Source organism: Ursus maritimus, unplaced genomic scaffold, assembly GCF_017311325.1.
Source record: "Ursus maritimus isolate PB19 unplaced genomic scaffold, ASM1731132v1 scaffold_35, whole genome shotgun sequence".
NCBI classification, from domain to species: Eukaryota; Metazoa; Chordata; class Mammalia; order Carnivora; family Ursidae; genus Ursus; species Ursus maritimus.
Window position 1 is genome coordinate 17,147,657 of NW_024426119.1, and position 13,807 is coordinate 17,161,463.

The 13,807-nt window shown below is 35.3% G+C and overlaps 1 protein-coding gene across 3 annotated transcripts in view; it reads right to left on the bottom strand.

The window, feature by feature from the left end:
* Positions 1-13,807, bottom strand: part of TCF12 (transcription factor 12) — a 350,911-nt gene that overhangs the window by 187,994 nt on the left and 149,110 nt on the right. The window contains exon 2 of one of the 3 annotated variants that reach the window (XM_008706019.2): positions 9,335-9,396. The exons of the other annotated variants lie outside the window; for them this stretch is intronic. Coding sequence (XP_008704241.1) covers positions 9,335-9,382 — 48 coding nt within the window. The 5' untranslated portion in view covers positions 9,383-9,396. The remainder of the gene's footprint in view (positions 1-9,334; positions 9,397-13,807) is intronic. 3 annotated transcript variants of the gene reach the window in all.

Here is a 13,807-nt window from a genome sequence, read left to right on the forward strand (position 1 = left end):
TGAATTCAAGAATAAAATTAATGTAATAAAAATAGTTCCACCCTTCTTCTACTCAATTAAAAAAACCATGCACCCTGGAGTAAGCATGAGGAATACAATCTATTGTTCTGTTAATGTGGGTTTTTGAATGCTTCTCAGGTGAAGCACCTTACTCCATGGCTTTTTGATTGTACAAAGATAGTATTCTTCATACAATATGATATTAAAACACAAACCAGCAACTTTATCTAGTAAACAACCACACAAATAGCTATCTGATCCATTATCAGAGGAAAACTCCACTCTGGTGTGTGTGGGTGTGTGTGTGTATTCTATTTTTCCAATTAAATAAAATTGTCAAGGTAAGTTTAAGTGGCATTACTTTATTAGAATACTTCTGGCCAATACACATAATTAAAAGTAAAAATAGTAAGACAGATATGCAATCCAAGCTGATACTATTTTACTGTATTTTCAGATACTTACAAAAATATAAGCTTAAATGCATTTGCACACAATACAAAATTTTAAGATACTTAAAAAAAAAACAAGAGATCAGAATCCCTTTGATAATCAACAGTGGTGCACAGTATTACCAGGCTCTTTTAATATACCTCCTAAGAGAGACTGGGAGATGCGCCACTTAAATATTAAGACTAATAGTGGCACAAACTGAATTATCATCTACTTGATCAAATGTGACAACTTCATTTAGAGCAATAACTGAAATTGATTTTCTCTTTTCTTTCTGCTCTCTACTTTGAGTTCTTATGTTTTCAATGTATACTATCAATCTGTAACCTAGATGCATTCAAGTATGTTTATGGACACTTCTGTGAGAGGGATCTTTTTTTGTCTTTCCTGCTCCTGACTTCCTTCTCATTCTCCTCTTCCCTCTAACCTATCCCTTTTACCTGTCTTTCATATCATTTTAATCTAGTTACGCATAAAATTAAAGAGATTAAACCGTGTCTATGGAAGTGTGACAATGCATATGTATCCATCAGTATTACTGCCAATAATTGATCAGGCACTATGCTAGGTGCTTGGATACAAGAATGAATAGAACGATTTTTGACTTCAAGGAGCTCACAGTTTAGAAAAAAGAAACAATACCTAAAAATATTTTAATAAACTGAGTAACTTTTGCATGAGGTCTGAGCCTGAGGTGTGTCACATTACAGATGCCAAAGGTTTGATCAGTATTCTTAGACTCTCTATTAGTCTAATGGGCAAGATCCATAACCAATGAAATTTTATATGATGCCCAACCCAATGTGCCAACTTCCAAATTAAACTTCCCGAGTTCAGTAAGAATAGTTTGGAAGATGGCAATATATCAGCACAACTTCAAATAAGAACATCAAAGCAGAACGATTACTCTCAGGCAGGCAGAAGAAATAGCATTAAGATTTGCTAAAAATGCCCTAGAGCATAATGAAACATGCTGATAATTAGAAAACAAAAGTGTCAACATGCAGACACCTCTGGTGGCATCATAATTATCACAGTTAAATTTTATTGAGTGCCTTCCACGCGCCACTATCTATAGATACTGCATTTTCCCCATCTTGAAACTGCGGAAATTTTGTCTTAGAGAATTTAACTTTCTCAAAGTCAGAGAATGGTAGAGAACTGATTTAAACTTGGGAACTGTGACAGCAGATGACTTAATGTTAGTCAATGGTTTTTTCATTGCCAGCACCAAGAAATCTGACAATAGAGTGTACACTTAAATAGAGAATAATTTCCACTAGGCAAGCCATTTTCAAGGTCTCAGAATCCCTTTGGTCTTGGGACCTGTTGTACAAAAATATTTTGTCTTAAAAAATATTTTGTCTTAAAAAATATTGAGAACCCCAAGGAGCTTTTGTTTATGTGGAACATATCCAGTGATATTTACCACATCAGAAAGTAAACCTGAGAAATTAAAAACACAAGAACTCAGAGCAAAAACATTATCATATACCATATAACATTTGCAAACTCCAGAGTACACTCAGGAAAGAACAAGACTGAAATGGCAAAGAATGTTTTAGTAGTATGAAAATAGTTTTAACCTAGCAAACACTCTAAAAGGGTCTCAGAGACACAGAGAGGTCCCTGAAACATACTCCGTAAATTGCTGGAATAGACTATTTAGTATATTTTAAAATAAATTATGAACTGATTACCACTACTGTCAGAATCTGGAAAACCTGGTTGAAAACTATTTATTTAAAACAGGCCTCATTTCAACAGAAAGGAAAAAAGATTCAGGGAAGTAAAGGGGCATGCCTACCATCACACAGCCAGTTGGTGGCAGTTATTTAATCTTACTAAATTAAAGAACAGATTTTTGTCTTCTGATTATAAAATATCAGTAGACAATTACTTGGGGACAGTTGATAGTAAGGAAAGCAGTTACACAATAGCAAAAAGGGTATCAAAATTCCAAGGATTTCTGCAGTACTTTCAGCCTTGTGCAGAAAAAGCTGACTGTGCAGGCTTCGTTTCTCCATTCATTCATACACGCTGCTCCTAGGGTTTCCACTTTCAAAGCAAATCCATGGTCCTTATCAGATCAGGCTAGCTAAAAACTCCATTTCCATTAGCACTTTCTGACAGGATAGAGTAACAGAGACCAGATTAACCCTCACACTTGAAACAATCAAAAAACTAATCAGCAGTTTTGAGATATCAGACAGGGACAGTGCAGGATACTGATCCCTAAGAGAGGGGAAACAAACAAAGTGAATCCTAGGATTGCTGAGGGGGACTAGGGAAGAGGGAGGAGGTATCTCCACCTAGATCTCTATACCAGCAAAAAAATAAAGAATATTTCAGACACATAGAAGATGAAAAACCTCATCAGCACCAGACCTGCACAATGAGAGTGTTAAAAGAAGTTCTTTAATCACAAGACAAATAACACCAACTAGAAATATGGACCTATGCAAAGGACTAAAGCATGTTTCTTGACCATAATGGAATTTAATTAAATATTAATAATAAAAATATCACTAGAGAATCCCCAAATATTTCAAAATAAAACAATACACTTCTAAGTAAGTATTCAAGGAAGAAATCAATAGGAAAATTATAAAGTATTTTGAACTGAAGGAAAATTCAACGTAGCAAAAATTGTAGGATGCAGGTAACACCACGGTCAGAGGAAAATTTGTAGCACTAAAATGCCTGTTATAAAAGATACAAGGTCTCAAATCAATGACCTCAATTACACCTTAAGAAACTAGAAAACAGGGTGCCTGGGTGGCTCAGACAGTTAAGCGTCTGCCTTTGGCTAAGGTCATGATCTCCATGTCCTGGGATGAAGCCCCACACTGGGCTCCTGGCTGGCTCAACAGGGAGTCTGCTTTTCCCTCTCCTTCCCTCCTTGTGTGCTCTCTCTGTCTCTCTCTTTCAAATGAAAAAATAAAATCTTAGAAAGAAAGAAAGAAAGAAAGAAAGAAAGAAAGAAAGAAAGAAAGAAAGAAAGAAAGAAAGAAAGAAAAAGAAAGAAAGGAAGAAGACTAGAAAACAGGGGCACTGGGTGGCTCAGTCAGTTAAGTGTCCACTTTGGGCTCAGGTCATGCTCTAAGCATCCTGGAATGGAGTCCTGCATCGGGCTCCCTGCTCAGCAGAGAATCTGCTTCTCCCTCTCCCTCTACCCCACCCCCCAGCTGGTGCTCTCTCTCTCTCTCTTGTTCTTGCTCTCTCAAATAAATAAAATCTTAAAAAAAAAAAAAGAAACCAGAAAACAAAGAACAAATTAAATTCAAAATAAGAGTTATAGAAGTCAAACATACTGAGAACAGAAAAACAACAGAGAAAACCAATGAAACTAAAAACTAGTTCTTTGAGAATATCAGTAAAATGATACGCCTCTAGTCATATTGAAAAAAAAAGGAAACGATTCACTAATAATATCAGGAATGAGGTAGGGACTATAACTACGGATTCTACAAATATTGTGCCAGGTACACTCTAAGATGGCCCTCAGTGATCTCTGGTATTCATACCCCTATATAAACCATTCCTCTGTAGTGTGAGCTGGCCTAGTAATTTGCTTCTAACCAAAAGAATATGCCAAAGTGATATGATGTCATTTATGTGATTAGGCTCCATAATATTGTGTCTTCTATCTTGCTAGCAGACCTCCTCCCTTGCTGTCTTTGATGAAGTAAGCTGCCACGATGGAAAGGCCTGGACGGCAAGATACCAAAGAAGGAAATTTTCAGCCAATAGCCACAGGGAACTATGGCCTTCGGTTCAACAAATGAAAGAACTGAATCCTGACAAACACATATGAACTTAGAAGCAGATCATTCTCCAAAAGGTCTTTCAGATGGGACTCTGGTTCTGACCAATATCTTGATTACAACCTTGTAAGAGACCCCGAAGCAGAGGACCAAGCTAACCTACACCCAAGTCCTCATGAATAGAAACTGAGAGACAATAAATGTGTATTATTTTAAGACACTAAATTTGTGGTACTTTGTTGATACATCAAAAGATAACTAATGCAAGTATTTAAAAGATAACAAAGAAATATTATGAACAACTTTATGCTAATAATTCAACTTAGATGAAATGGACAAATGGACATATTTCTTAAAATACACAAACTAATAAAGCTCACTCGAGAAAAAATAAGTAACTTGAATAGCTCTTTATTCACAAAATTGAAACTGTAATTAAAAGTCATCCCCAGAAGAAATTCCAGGTCCATATATCTTAACTGATAAATTCTACCAAACATTTAAGGAGGAAATAATACCAATTCTACACATATTTCTCAAGAAGGTAAAGAGTAATACCTCTCAAGTCATTCTCTGAAGCCCATATTAGCATGATACCAAATTCTGACACAGTACAAAAAAAAACAAATTCCTACAGATCAGTATTACTCAAATATAAAAATTCTTAACATTTTAACAAATTGAATTCAATAATATATAAAAAGGACAATATATAATAACCCAGTGCTACTTATCTCAGGAATGCAAAGTTGGTTTAAAATTTAAAACAGTAATCAATATAATTCCTAGAGTAACAGACTAAAAAATTATATGATCATTTCAGTAAGTGTGGAAAAAACATTTCATAAAATCCAAAATCCATTTTTGATAAATACTCTCAATAAATTAGGAATAGAAGAGAATGTCTTCAATCTAATACATCACATCAATGAAACTTACAACTAACATCATGCTTAATGGTAAAACACTGTTTTCCCAACATCAAGGACAAGACAAAGCTAACCATTCTAATTACTATTATTCAACACTGTACAAGATACCATAACCAATTCAATAAGACGAAAAAAAATCCAGATTGGAAAAGAAAAGGTTACTCTCATTATTCATGGATGACATACTATCCAAATAGAAAACCCTCCAGCATGTACAAAAAAGCAACCACAACTAGTGAGTTTAGCAAGGTGTAGGATATAAGATCCACATACAAAAATGTATTACAGTCTTATATAAGACATGAACACCCAGAAATTGAAATAAAAAATTTATACTGGCATAAAAAATTATGAAAGAGATAAACCAGTAAAAGATGTGTAAGATGTGTTCTCTGAAAACAACAAAACATTACTAAAAGAAGTTAAAGCAGAACTAAATAGAGAGATATACCATATCCGTGGATCAGAAGACTCTATATGTTGTTATCAATTCCCCTTAAAACGATCTATAAATTCAACACAATCCCAACCAAAATCTCAGAACTGTAAAACTGGGGGCACCTCGGTGGCTCAGTCGGTTGAGCGTCTAAATTCAGCTCAGGTCATGATCTCGGGGTCCTGGGATGAGCCCCGCATAGGGCTCTACACTCAGCAGCAAGTATGTTTGTCTCTCTCCTTCTGCCCCACCCCCCACTCCCGCTCATGCTCTCTCTCTTTCTCAAATAAATAAAATCTTTAAAAAACTGATATGCTGGTTTAAAATTTTTCAATTTATATGCAAAGTGTCTAGAATTTGCAAAACAATTTTGAACATAATAACAAGGTTGGAGGACTTATACTACCTGGTAGGAAGATTTATTTTTTTTAAGATTTATTCATTCACTTGGGGGGGGGGGCAGAGACAGAGGGAGAGAGAAGCCCAAGCAGGAACTCACCCCTCGCTCCCCACCGCTGAGAGCGGAGTCTGACACTGGACTTGATCCCAAAACCCCAAGATCATGACCTGAGCTGAAACCAAGAGTCAGCCGCCCAACTGACTGAACCAACTAGCGCTTCTGAAGATTTATTTTAAAGGTACAGTAATCAAGATGCTGTGGTACTGGTGTAAAGACCGAAAAATCAGTAGAACAAAACAGAATTCAGAAACTGACCCTCACATACATGGTCAATTGATTTTTAACAGAGAATGGGGAAGATAATTTTTTCAACAAATGGTAACAAAACTGGAAAGCTTTATGAAACACACACACACACACACACACAATCAATTTCAACCCTTACTTCACACCTTATACAAAAATGAACTCACAATGGATCACAGATCTAAATTAATGATTAAATGTATGTCATCTAATGAACTATTTCTTGAGACTATTACTAGCAGTCAAACTCAATTCATAAAGTAATGCAGAAGGATTCCATGGTGGGGAAAGAACTGTGAGAAGTATATTCTATTCCTCTCTTAAGGCATTATAACTTGTAATATTTTATTAAAAACTAAGAAATCTAAGAAAGACATCTAATTTTGTTTAACTCAGTAATAACATAAATATATTGGACTATGGAGCTCTGTATTTATACATTATTTATTAATATCCTATTAAGCACGGTTTGAAAAACCTCATGATCTTGGTTAAAATTTTTGTTTTACATGTTATGAATTAATGGCCAGAGTAAGTAACATTTCAAGTTTGCTTGTCTAATGGGAGAAGTCTCCGGGCTTAAGTCCTTTGTTCTTTGTATTATAAGACAGATTACCATTTTAAACTGATGTACCCTAGAGGTTTCATAACCAAGTATTGCTTCAATTTCTGTGCTTCTACTCTCCCTGGGCCATCATTATCATAACTTTTATTGATATGTAGTATAATAATCTGCTTTTCCTATGAGAATGAGCACTCCTTTTGCCCAGATAGTATGGACTGATCATTTTGTTTTGCTTAACTATTCCAGAGACCAGAAAATTATGGAATCTCAATAAATGCCCCATGAATGAAAGAACTGAGAGAAAAAAGGATTCCATGTCAACAGCCTACAAAGAGTATAAGCCCAAGAGAAGACTACAGAATTCCAAAGAGAGTAAGGTAAGGTTAGTGGAAAATCAAGAATAATATTTAGAGAGCAACAACTCAGAAAACTATAAACTCAATGAGATGTAATGGTATCACCAATATGAGAAGATACTTGCTTATAGGACAGTTGACACTTTCTTGCTAATCACTAAATAATTTAATATTAAACACCAAGAAGAGGGTCTGCTCCATGCAAAAAGCAGCACATTGTGATATAAAACCACATTAAAGTAGTTATTTCATTTGATAGCACAAAGGATTAAGTATCAGTTCAAAACACTGAAGGAAAAACACTCCAAGCTTGTTATTTTCAAAATAAAAAACGTTAGAATATATGTCAAAAGTACATCACAAAAGGAACTAAAATTAATTGTTCATGCTAAGCCTCTGACATACATAACCTCATTTGGGTCTCATAACTACCCTGTGGAGTAGATATCCTTTCAAACAAATTTAAGGAACTGAAGGGTACACAACCTGCTGTAAGAATGTAGATTAGTAAGAATCTATATTCATAAAAATCTGGGTTGCCCATTTTTTCCCCAATAATCTCTAAATCCCAAGATCTAGAATATAATAAACTCTGGCAATAGTTTCAATTTTGTGAACAATTTACTTTCCTTGACCTACAGAACCTCCTGTTGGTCATTTAAAAACTGCAACACGTCCTCATCTTGTTCAGGACATACTCCAGGAATTCAAAACAGCGGCCTCTCTAAGGAGCATCTGAGACTTGTAAAATTCCTATGCAGTTTGTATCAGCGTGGGTCTATAATTTTTCATGAGACTGGATGTAAGAGAAGGAACACTTACAGACTACTTAAATTCCAGATACTGTGCTTCATAAAATTTCCTGTATTAATTCTCACACACTTGTTATGAGATAAATCTCTTTGCAGATGAGAAATCTGAGGCTCAGAAATTAAGTATCTTATCTTTTCCAAGGCCAAATACAGTGGTGAAACCAGGAAGTAAACTTATCTAATTGATTCTGTGGCTTATATTTTTTTAAGTATAAAATGCAAATAACATTTTTATAAGAAATAATGAGAGTACCATCATCTTACAACTTCTAGAGTATCTGTCTTTAAAGTCCTGGACAAGGAGGAATAACAACTGTTTTGGGGTCTCTTTTATACTTTGGCAAGTGATATGACAGAAGAGGAGAGTAATTTAGAGTCATACTGCCTGGCTACTGGCTTGGATGTTTAATATCTGTTAAGTTATCCACCTTCTCTGAACCTCAATTTCCTCACTTCTAAAATGGACAGGATTTTAAAAATGGCTTCTTGATAAGCTGGTGTGAAGCTTAAAAAGGGAACATGTGAAAGGTTTTAAATATTATAACAAATGCTAGTTATGATTATTGCTATTAAGAAAAATAGGCTAAGTGGACCTAGAAAGGTATTCAGCCCAAATCTACCCTCCATTCTGTTCTTATGGATAAGATATATGTAAATCTATAGAAAATAATAAAAAAGTTGCCAGAAATAAGACCTCAACAATTACAAAAAGGGACATAAGAGATATTCAGAGAGTAATATGTTTTGACTTTCACTTGTTAATTTAAAGGCAAAACAATAAGAAGATTTAAAAAAGAGAACTGTAAAGATCAGTCCTGATAAAGATGCTATATGATAGGCGTGCAAAGTTAGGTGAAACTCACAGTGAGGTGAAAACTGACATAAAGGCTGGTTCCAAAAGCTATATGACAGTATCTGAACGGACACTGTTCCTGGAAGAATGGCTAACCTGAAAAAAAGAGAAGGGCTGCCTAGCTTAAAATGGAAAAGTAGACAACCTGATAGCTGTGTGATTTCTTTCATTTTAAATATCCGGTAGCAAAAGATTTAAAGGAGCTTACATCATCCTAACCCAATTTTTTCCGTATCCAAGAACTAAGATTACAAGTTATAGGCAGGGGCTGTTTTGAATACAAAGAAGAGTAACAAACAACATTTTCCCTCATGGGTTTATTTAAACCTAAACTTTAAAATACACCTTTTCTCACCCATAGTTTTTCTTCACATTCAGAACATTCAGAAGGAGCAGTTACATAACAAAACAGAGATTAATGGGAACATAGATGCAATATATAGAAAACACTTACTTTAATTCTCTGTCCCTCCTGTCTTGCTTTGCTATTTAACTGCTTCATCTCGTGTTTTGTACCTGAGATCAAGAGGCATAAAATACTATTTCAAAATTTGTGTGTCCTTTCTAATTATTGCATTTGAACTTGTAGTAGCTATAAAACCTGCACCATTTTCCCCTTGAAAATAAAAACAATAGCAAACAACAAACAATCTAGAAAAATTGTCTACTCTAAAGAAGAGAAAGTAACATAATCTTTATTACCCATCAATGCTATCAATGGAGGGCAATGAGTAAAAATTTATTTTTTTATTCACACAACTAGATTTTCCCACTTATAAGGGAAACTATCAAACAATTTGGTAGTTGCATTACGCAACTGCAGCTACCTTGTCAAAGCCTGAATAAAACACATGGAGTTTAATTCAGGAGTCATCATTCTGCGGGGGGGAGTGAATATATACGATTTTATATCTTCCTCAGTTGCCAAATGTGCCAGATTTTTTTTCCTTTGAGACAACGCCCCTCTTTCCATTATTTCCTGATCTTGATCCTATCATCCTAATGTAAGTCTTATTTCATCGCAAGTAGGCCTATGTACTAATATCTTAAAGATTATCCTATTTCTTGTCACTCTTTCGCTTTGGATCCATCCCTCATACCACAATATATTGATATTTATAAAATCCTGTGTGTCATTCCCTGAATAAAAATTTATTTCTAAGTGGCTCTCTACTCACCAAAGGATAGACTGCATTTCTTGAACAGAAGGGTTGCCTGCCTTATCGCACTGTTTACCTATATAGCAAGATCATTAACTCTTGACTGAATTTTGTGATTTTGAGGTCTCTGTACTTGTGTCCCACCATTCCACATTTCCAGAAAGTTGTCTTCCTTTTAATCTTATTCATACAAATACTGTCTGTCCTGTAATAGTCTACTCAAACACTTCCTCTTCACTCTTTCCTGATCACTGAAAGTAATCTCTCCATCTCCTATAATCCCATGGTAACCAATGAAATTAATTTGATAATTAACCATTTGCTGCCTAATAATTATAGTTCGTTCATTGCCGCCTTAAGAGTTAAAGTTCTATAATTTATTTAACTCTTAGGTAAATATGACTTGCATTTCTAACCATATTTCTTGAACTCTAAGATATACTCTGTTCACTTTTAATGATGTAGAAACTGAGTGCCCCTATAAATCTCAGCCTCTTAAAACTGGGGAACCAGAGTAAGCACAAGCTCCTTAAAAACAAAAAGACATTATCATCCTTATTTACTAAGGTGGCTCTCATGCCACTGTGCTATGCTGGGAGAAGAAAACTACAGGTTCTCTCTACCCCTAGATATTCCCAAGGCCTCTACTGTCAAATGTAAATGAACTACACATCAGGCTCTCCCCAAACTCTGGCCAGTATAACACTTCCTGGGGTCAGAAGGACCTCAGTGTATTACGTACAGATAGCACATAGATGAGGCTCTATTACCTCATCTCCAGCTTGTTATCCACCAAACTACAGAGTGGCTGTTTGCCAAGCTCATCCACATGAATGAAAAGATACTGAATACCTGTTAAGAAGGGAGAGAACACTAAGCAAAATTAAAGATCACTTTAGCTATATCAGGCAGAAATGGTCTAGGAGCAGCTAGAGAGGTAACATTAAATTCATCCAGATAACGAAATGGACTCAGTTTAGTTTCCATAGAATTGGAAAGCTTTATGTCTATTCTAGTTGAATTTTTACTTATTCTTGTTTCCCTTATCCAAAGGAAGTACCCAATCTATGGCTTTGAGTATGAGTCTTAGAAGGCTAGAGCAACTCCCCGAATCTTTGTACTCTCATATTCATTTTCTACCTGACTTGGTCTATCAGGCTGCCATCCATGTGTATTCTTGACAAATGGCCTGAGAAATGACCACTGCTGGGGCTTTTTAATAAAATGAGTCCTCATTCTGCTACTTCACTGCAACAGGTAGCAGAAAGTCAGAGTATGTATTAAAATGAAAGACCTCAAAACATACCTACTATTTATTTCTTGATTAAAAGTCTGAAATTATTCTGTGCTGAGTCATATACAGCCTCTAAACCTACTATTTTAAAGCCAACTCATCACCACATAACTGGTTTTCCCCTTCTCCACTAATAGGCCTGAGTCCGGAACTTTACTAAGGTAGTTATTATTAGTACCCACCTCCCTTCTATAAATGAAAAAAGGAAAAGGAAAAAAAAAATTGAGGCAAAGAGAAATAATTTGCCCAAAGTCATACAGCTAGGAAGTAGAAGTGCCAGAAATAGAACCCACACAACTTGATTTCAACGTTCAAGTTCTTAAATTCTATGCATCTTTGCCTCACGATGCACTATGCAGGCTAGCAAACTTTTTTTTATTATTATCTTATCATGTACCATGTCCTCTTTTGAAATATCAATTGCAGATCCTCTTTTCTCGTCAGTTTTCTCTTCTCCCATTCCTTCAGTATATGGCAAAAAATTTAAGACATTTCTTCTTTGACTTGGGAAATACTAAGGTAAGGGAGTTAAGAAGTAACTGTATAGAATTTGGAATATCTGAGTTCTAGGCCCAAAGTCTGTCATTAACTAGACAAACTGTCTAGTCAAATCTTATGTATATTTTGTACCAACAGCACCTATCTCAACCTGGCTAAATCTCAAACTCTCTTAGTTTCCCCATCTATACAATAAAAGGATTGGACATAGACAGCTAGCACACTTTCTAGTTTTGAAATTGTACGATACTGCAAAATGTGGAGGAAAGGAAGAGCAACATGGACATGACTTTTTCACTCTGCAAACCATATACACAGAGAAGGGAAAACCATGGTAGAAATTTAGCAATAAAAAAAAAAATTAGCAAACTCATGTAATTGAATGTTGCTTCTTTCCCCAAAAATAACTACAATAGATTATATATAACCTGAAAAATGCTCACAATTAAAATGCCAACTGCTGGTCACTGCTGGTTACTGCTGGTGCCTATAAATATAATTTCTATTAGTGGTTTACCTATCACTGATCTCTCTTACTTTTCGAACTGAGGAATGAAAAATTCTGTACCTTAGGGAAAGAGCATCAACGAGACTTCTCCCCTTTCCTGTGAGCCCTGTCATAACTCCAGGATGCAAACCCCAATGGTACTTCAGTACTTTGAGCTTGGCCTAGGTTGGGTTGCAGAGCTAAGAGGGCAGGAAAACCAAGATGATGTGGCCCCTTGGAATTTCCATGAACTAAAATGATCACACAACATTTCAGAATGGAATCTGTACATCACGAAATATGACCATGAAAATGAAAGATGAAATATTAGATGTTTGGAGATAATAATAATAATAATGATGGTAATAATAGTAATAGCAGCTTTCATTTATTGTATCAATAAATGAAATGAAATACTTCATAGCTATTATTACATTTCATCTTTACTCAAACCCTACAAAGTATGTGTAAAATTATCATAATTTTAGAGATGAAAAATCTGAGGCACAAAGAGGTTGAGTAACTTGTCCAAGGTCACAAAGCACAATCCTCCAGAGTTGGTGATCTTAAATAAAATGCTTCACTAAGTAGTATCATCAACCAGGACAGTAATTTGTTAAGCATAGGAGAAAGAAGGCCTATTACCACGAATACCACCACCATCGACTTTGAACTTCACCATAAATCAACTTTGATTCTTCTCCAACTCCAAACACAATTAATCTAGTAAATCTAACAATTCCTCCCCGATTTGATTATATTCAGCAAGCATGTACAGAGCATCCATTTGGTAAAAAGCCTTGTACTTAGACAGAGTAAAACTTTTACATCTAAGTTTATCACAGGACTTCTGCATTCCCAAGAAAGAAAGAGATAACCGAAGGAGAAAGGAAATAGATTTTATCTATGTCTTTTACAAATCTAAAGGAAGTATATTAAGCATGACAGAATCAGCAAATAATTCTTATTCATTACACATAGGATGTAGCACATCTGCAAATATATTCATTCATTTAAATTTGGTTAATTGTTACATATAGATCTAGTTAATAAATTCCGATATACACAGGATTAAAGCCAACACTTACACAGCTCTATGTATCAGACACTGATCTAAGCACTTTACATAGATTTATCTCTTAACCACAGATTTACATGCACATAATCCTCACGACAACCTTATAAAATAATTATCCCCATTTCACAGATGAGTAAACTGAGGTACGGTGGATTTAAGTAACTTGTCCAGAATCATACAGGTAGTAAGTGGCAGAGATGGGATTCATGCCCAGGCACTCTAGCTCCAGAGTCCGTGCTCTTGACCACTGCCTTCTAAAGAGGAGGTAAAAAAAATTTGGAACTGGAATAAATCATTAATGCGATGGTAAATAACAAAAACCATGGTACTCTCTGCCCTTTATGCCTGGTGCAATGTCAAATACAGAAAACATTTGTTTGCAGGAAAGGATAAAAACTAAGGGAAAGAGG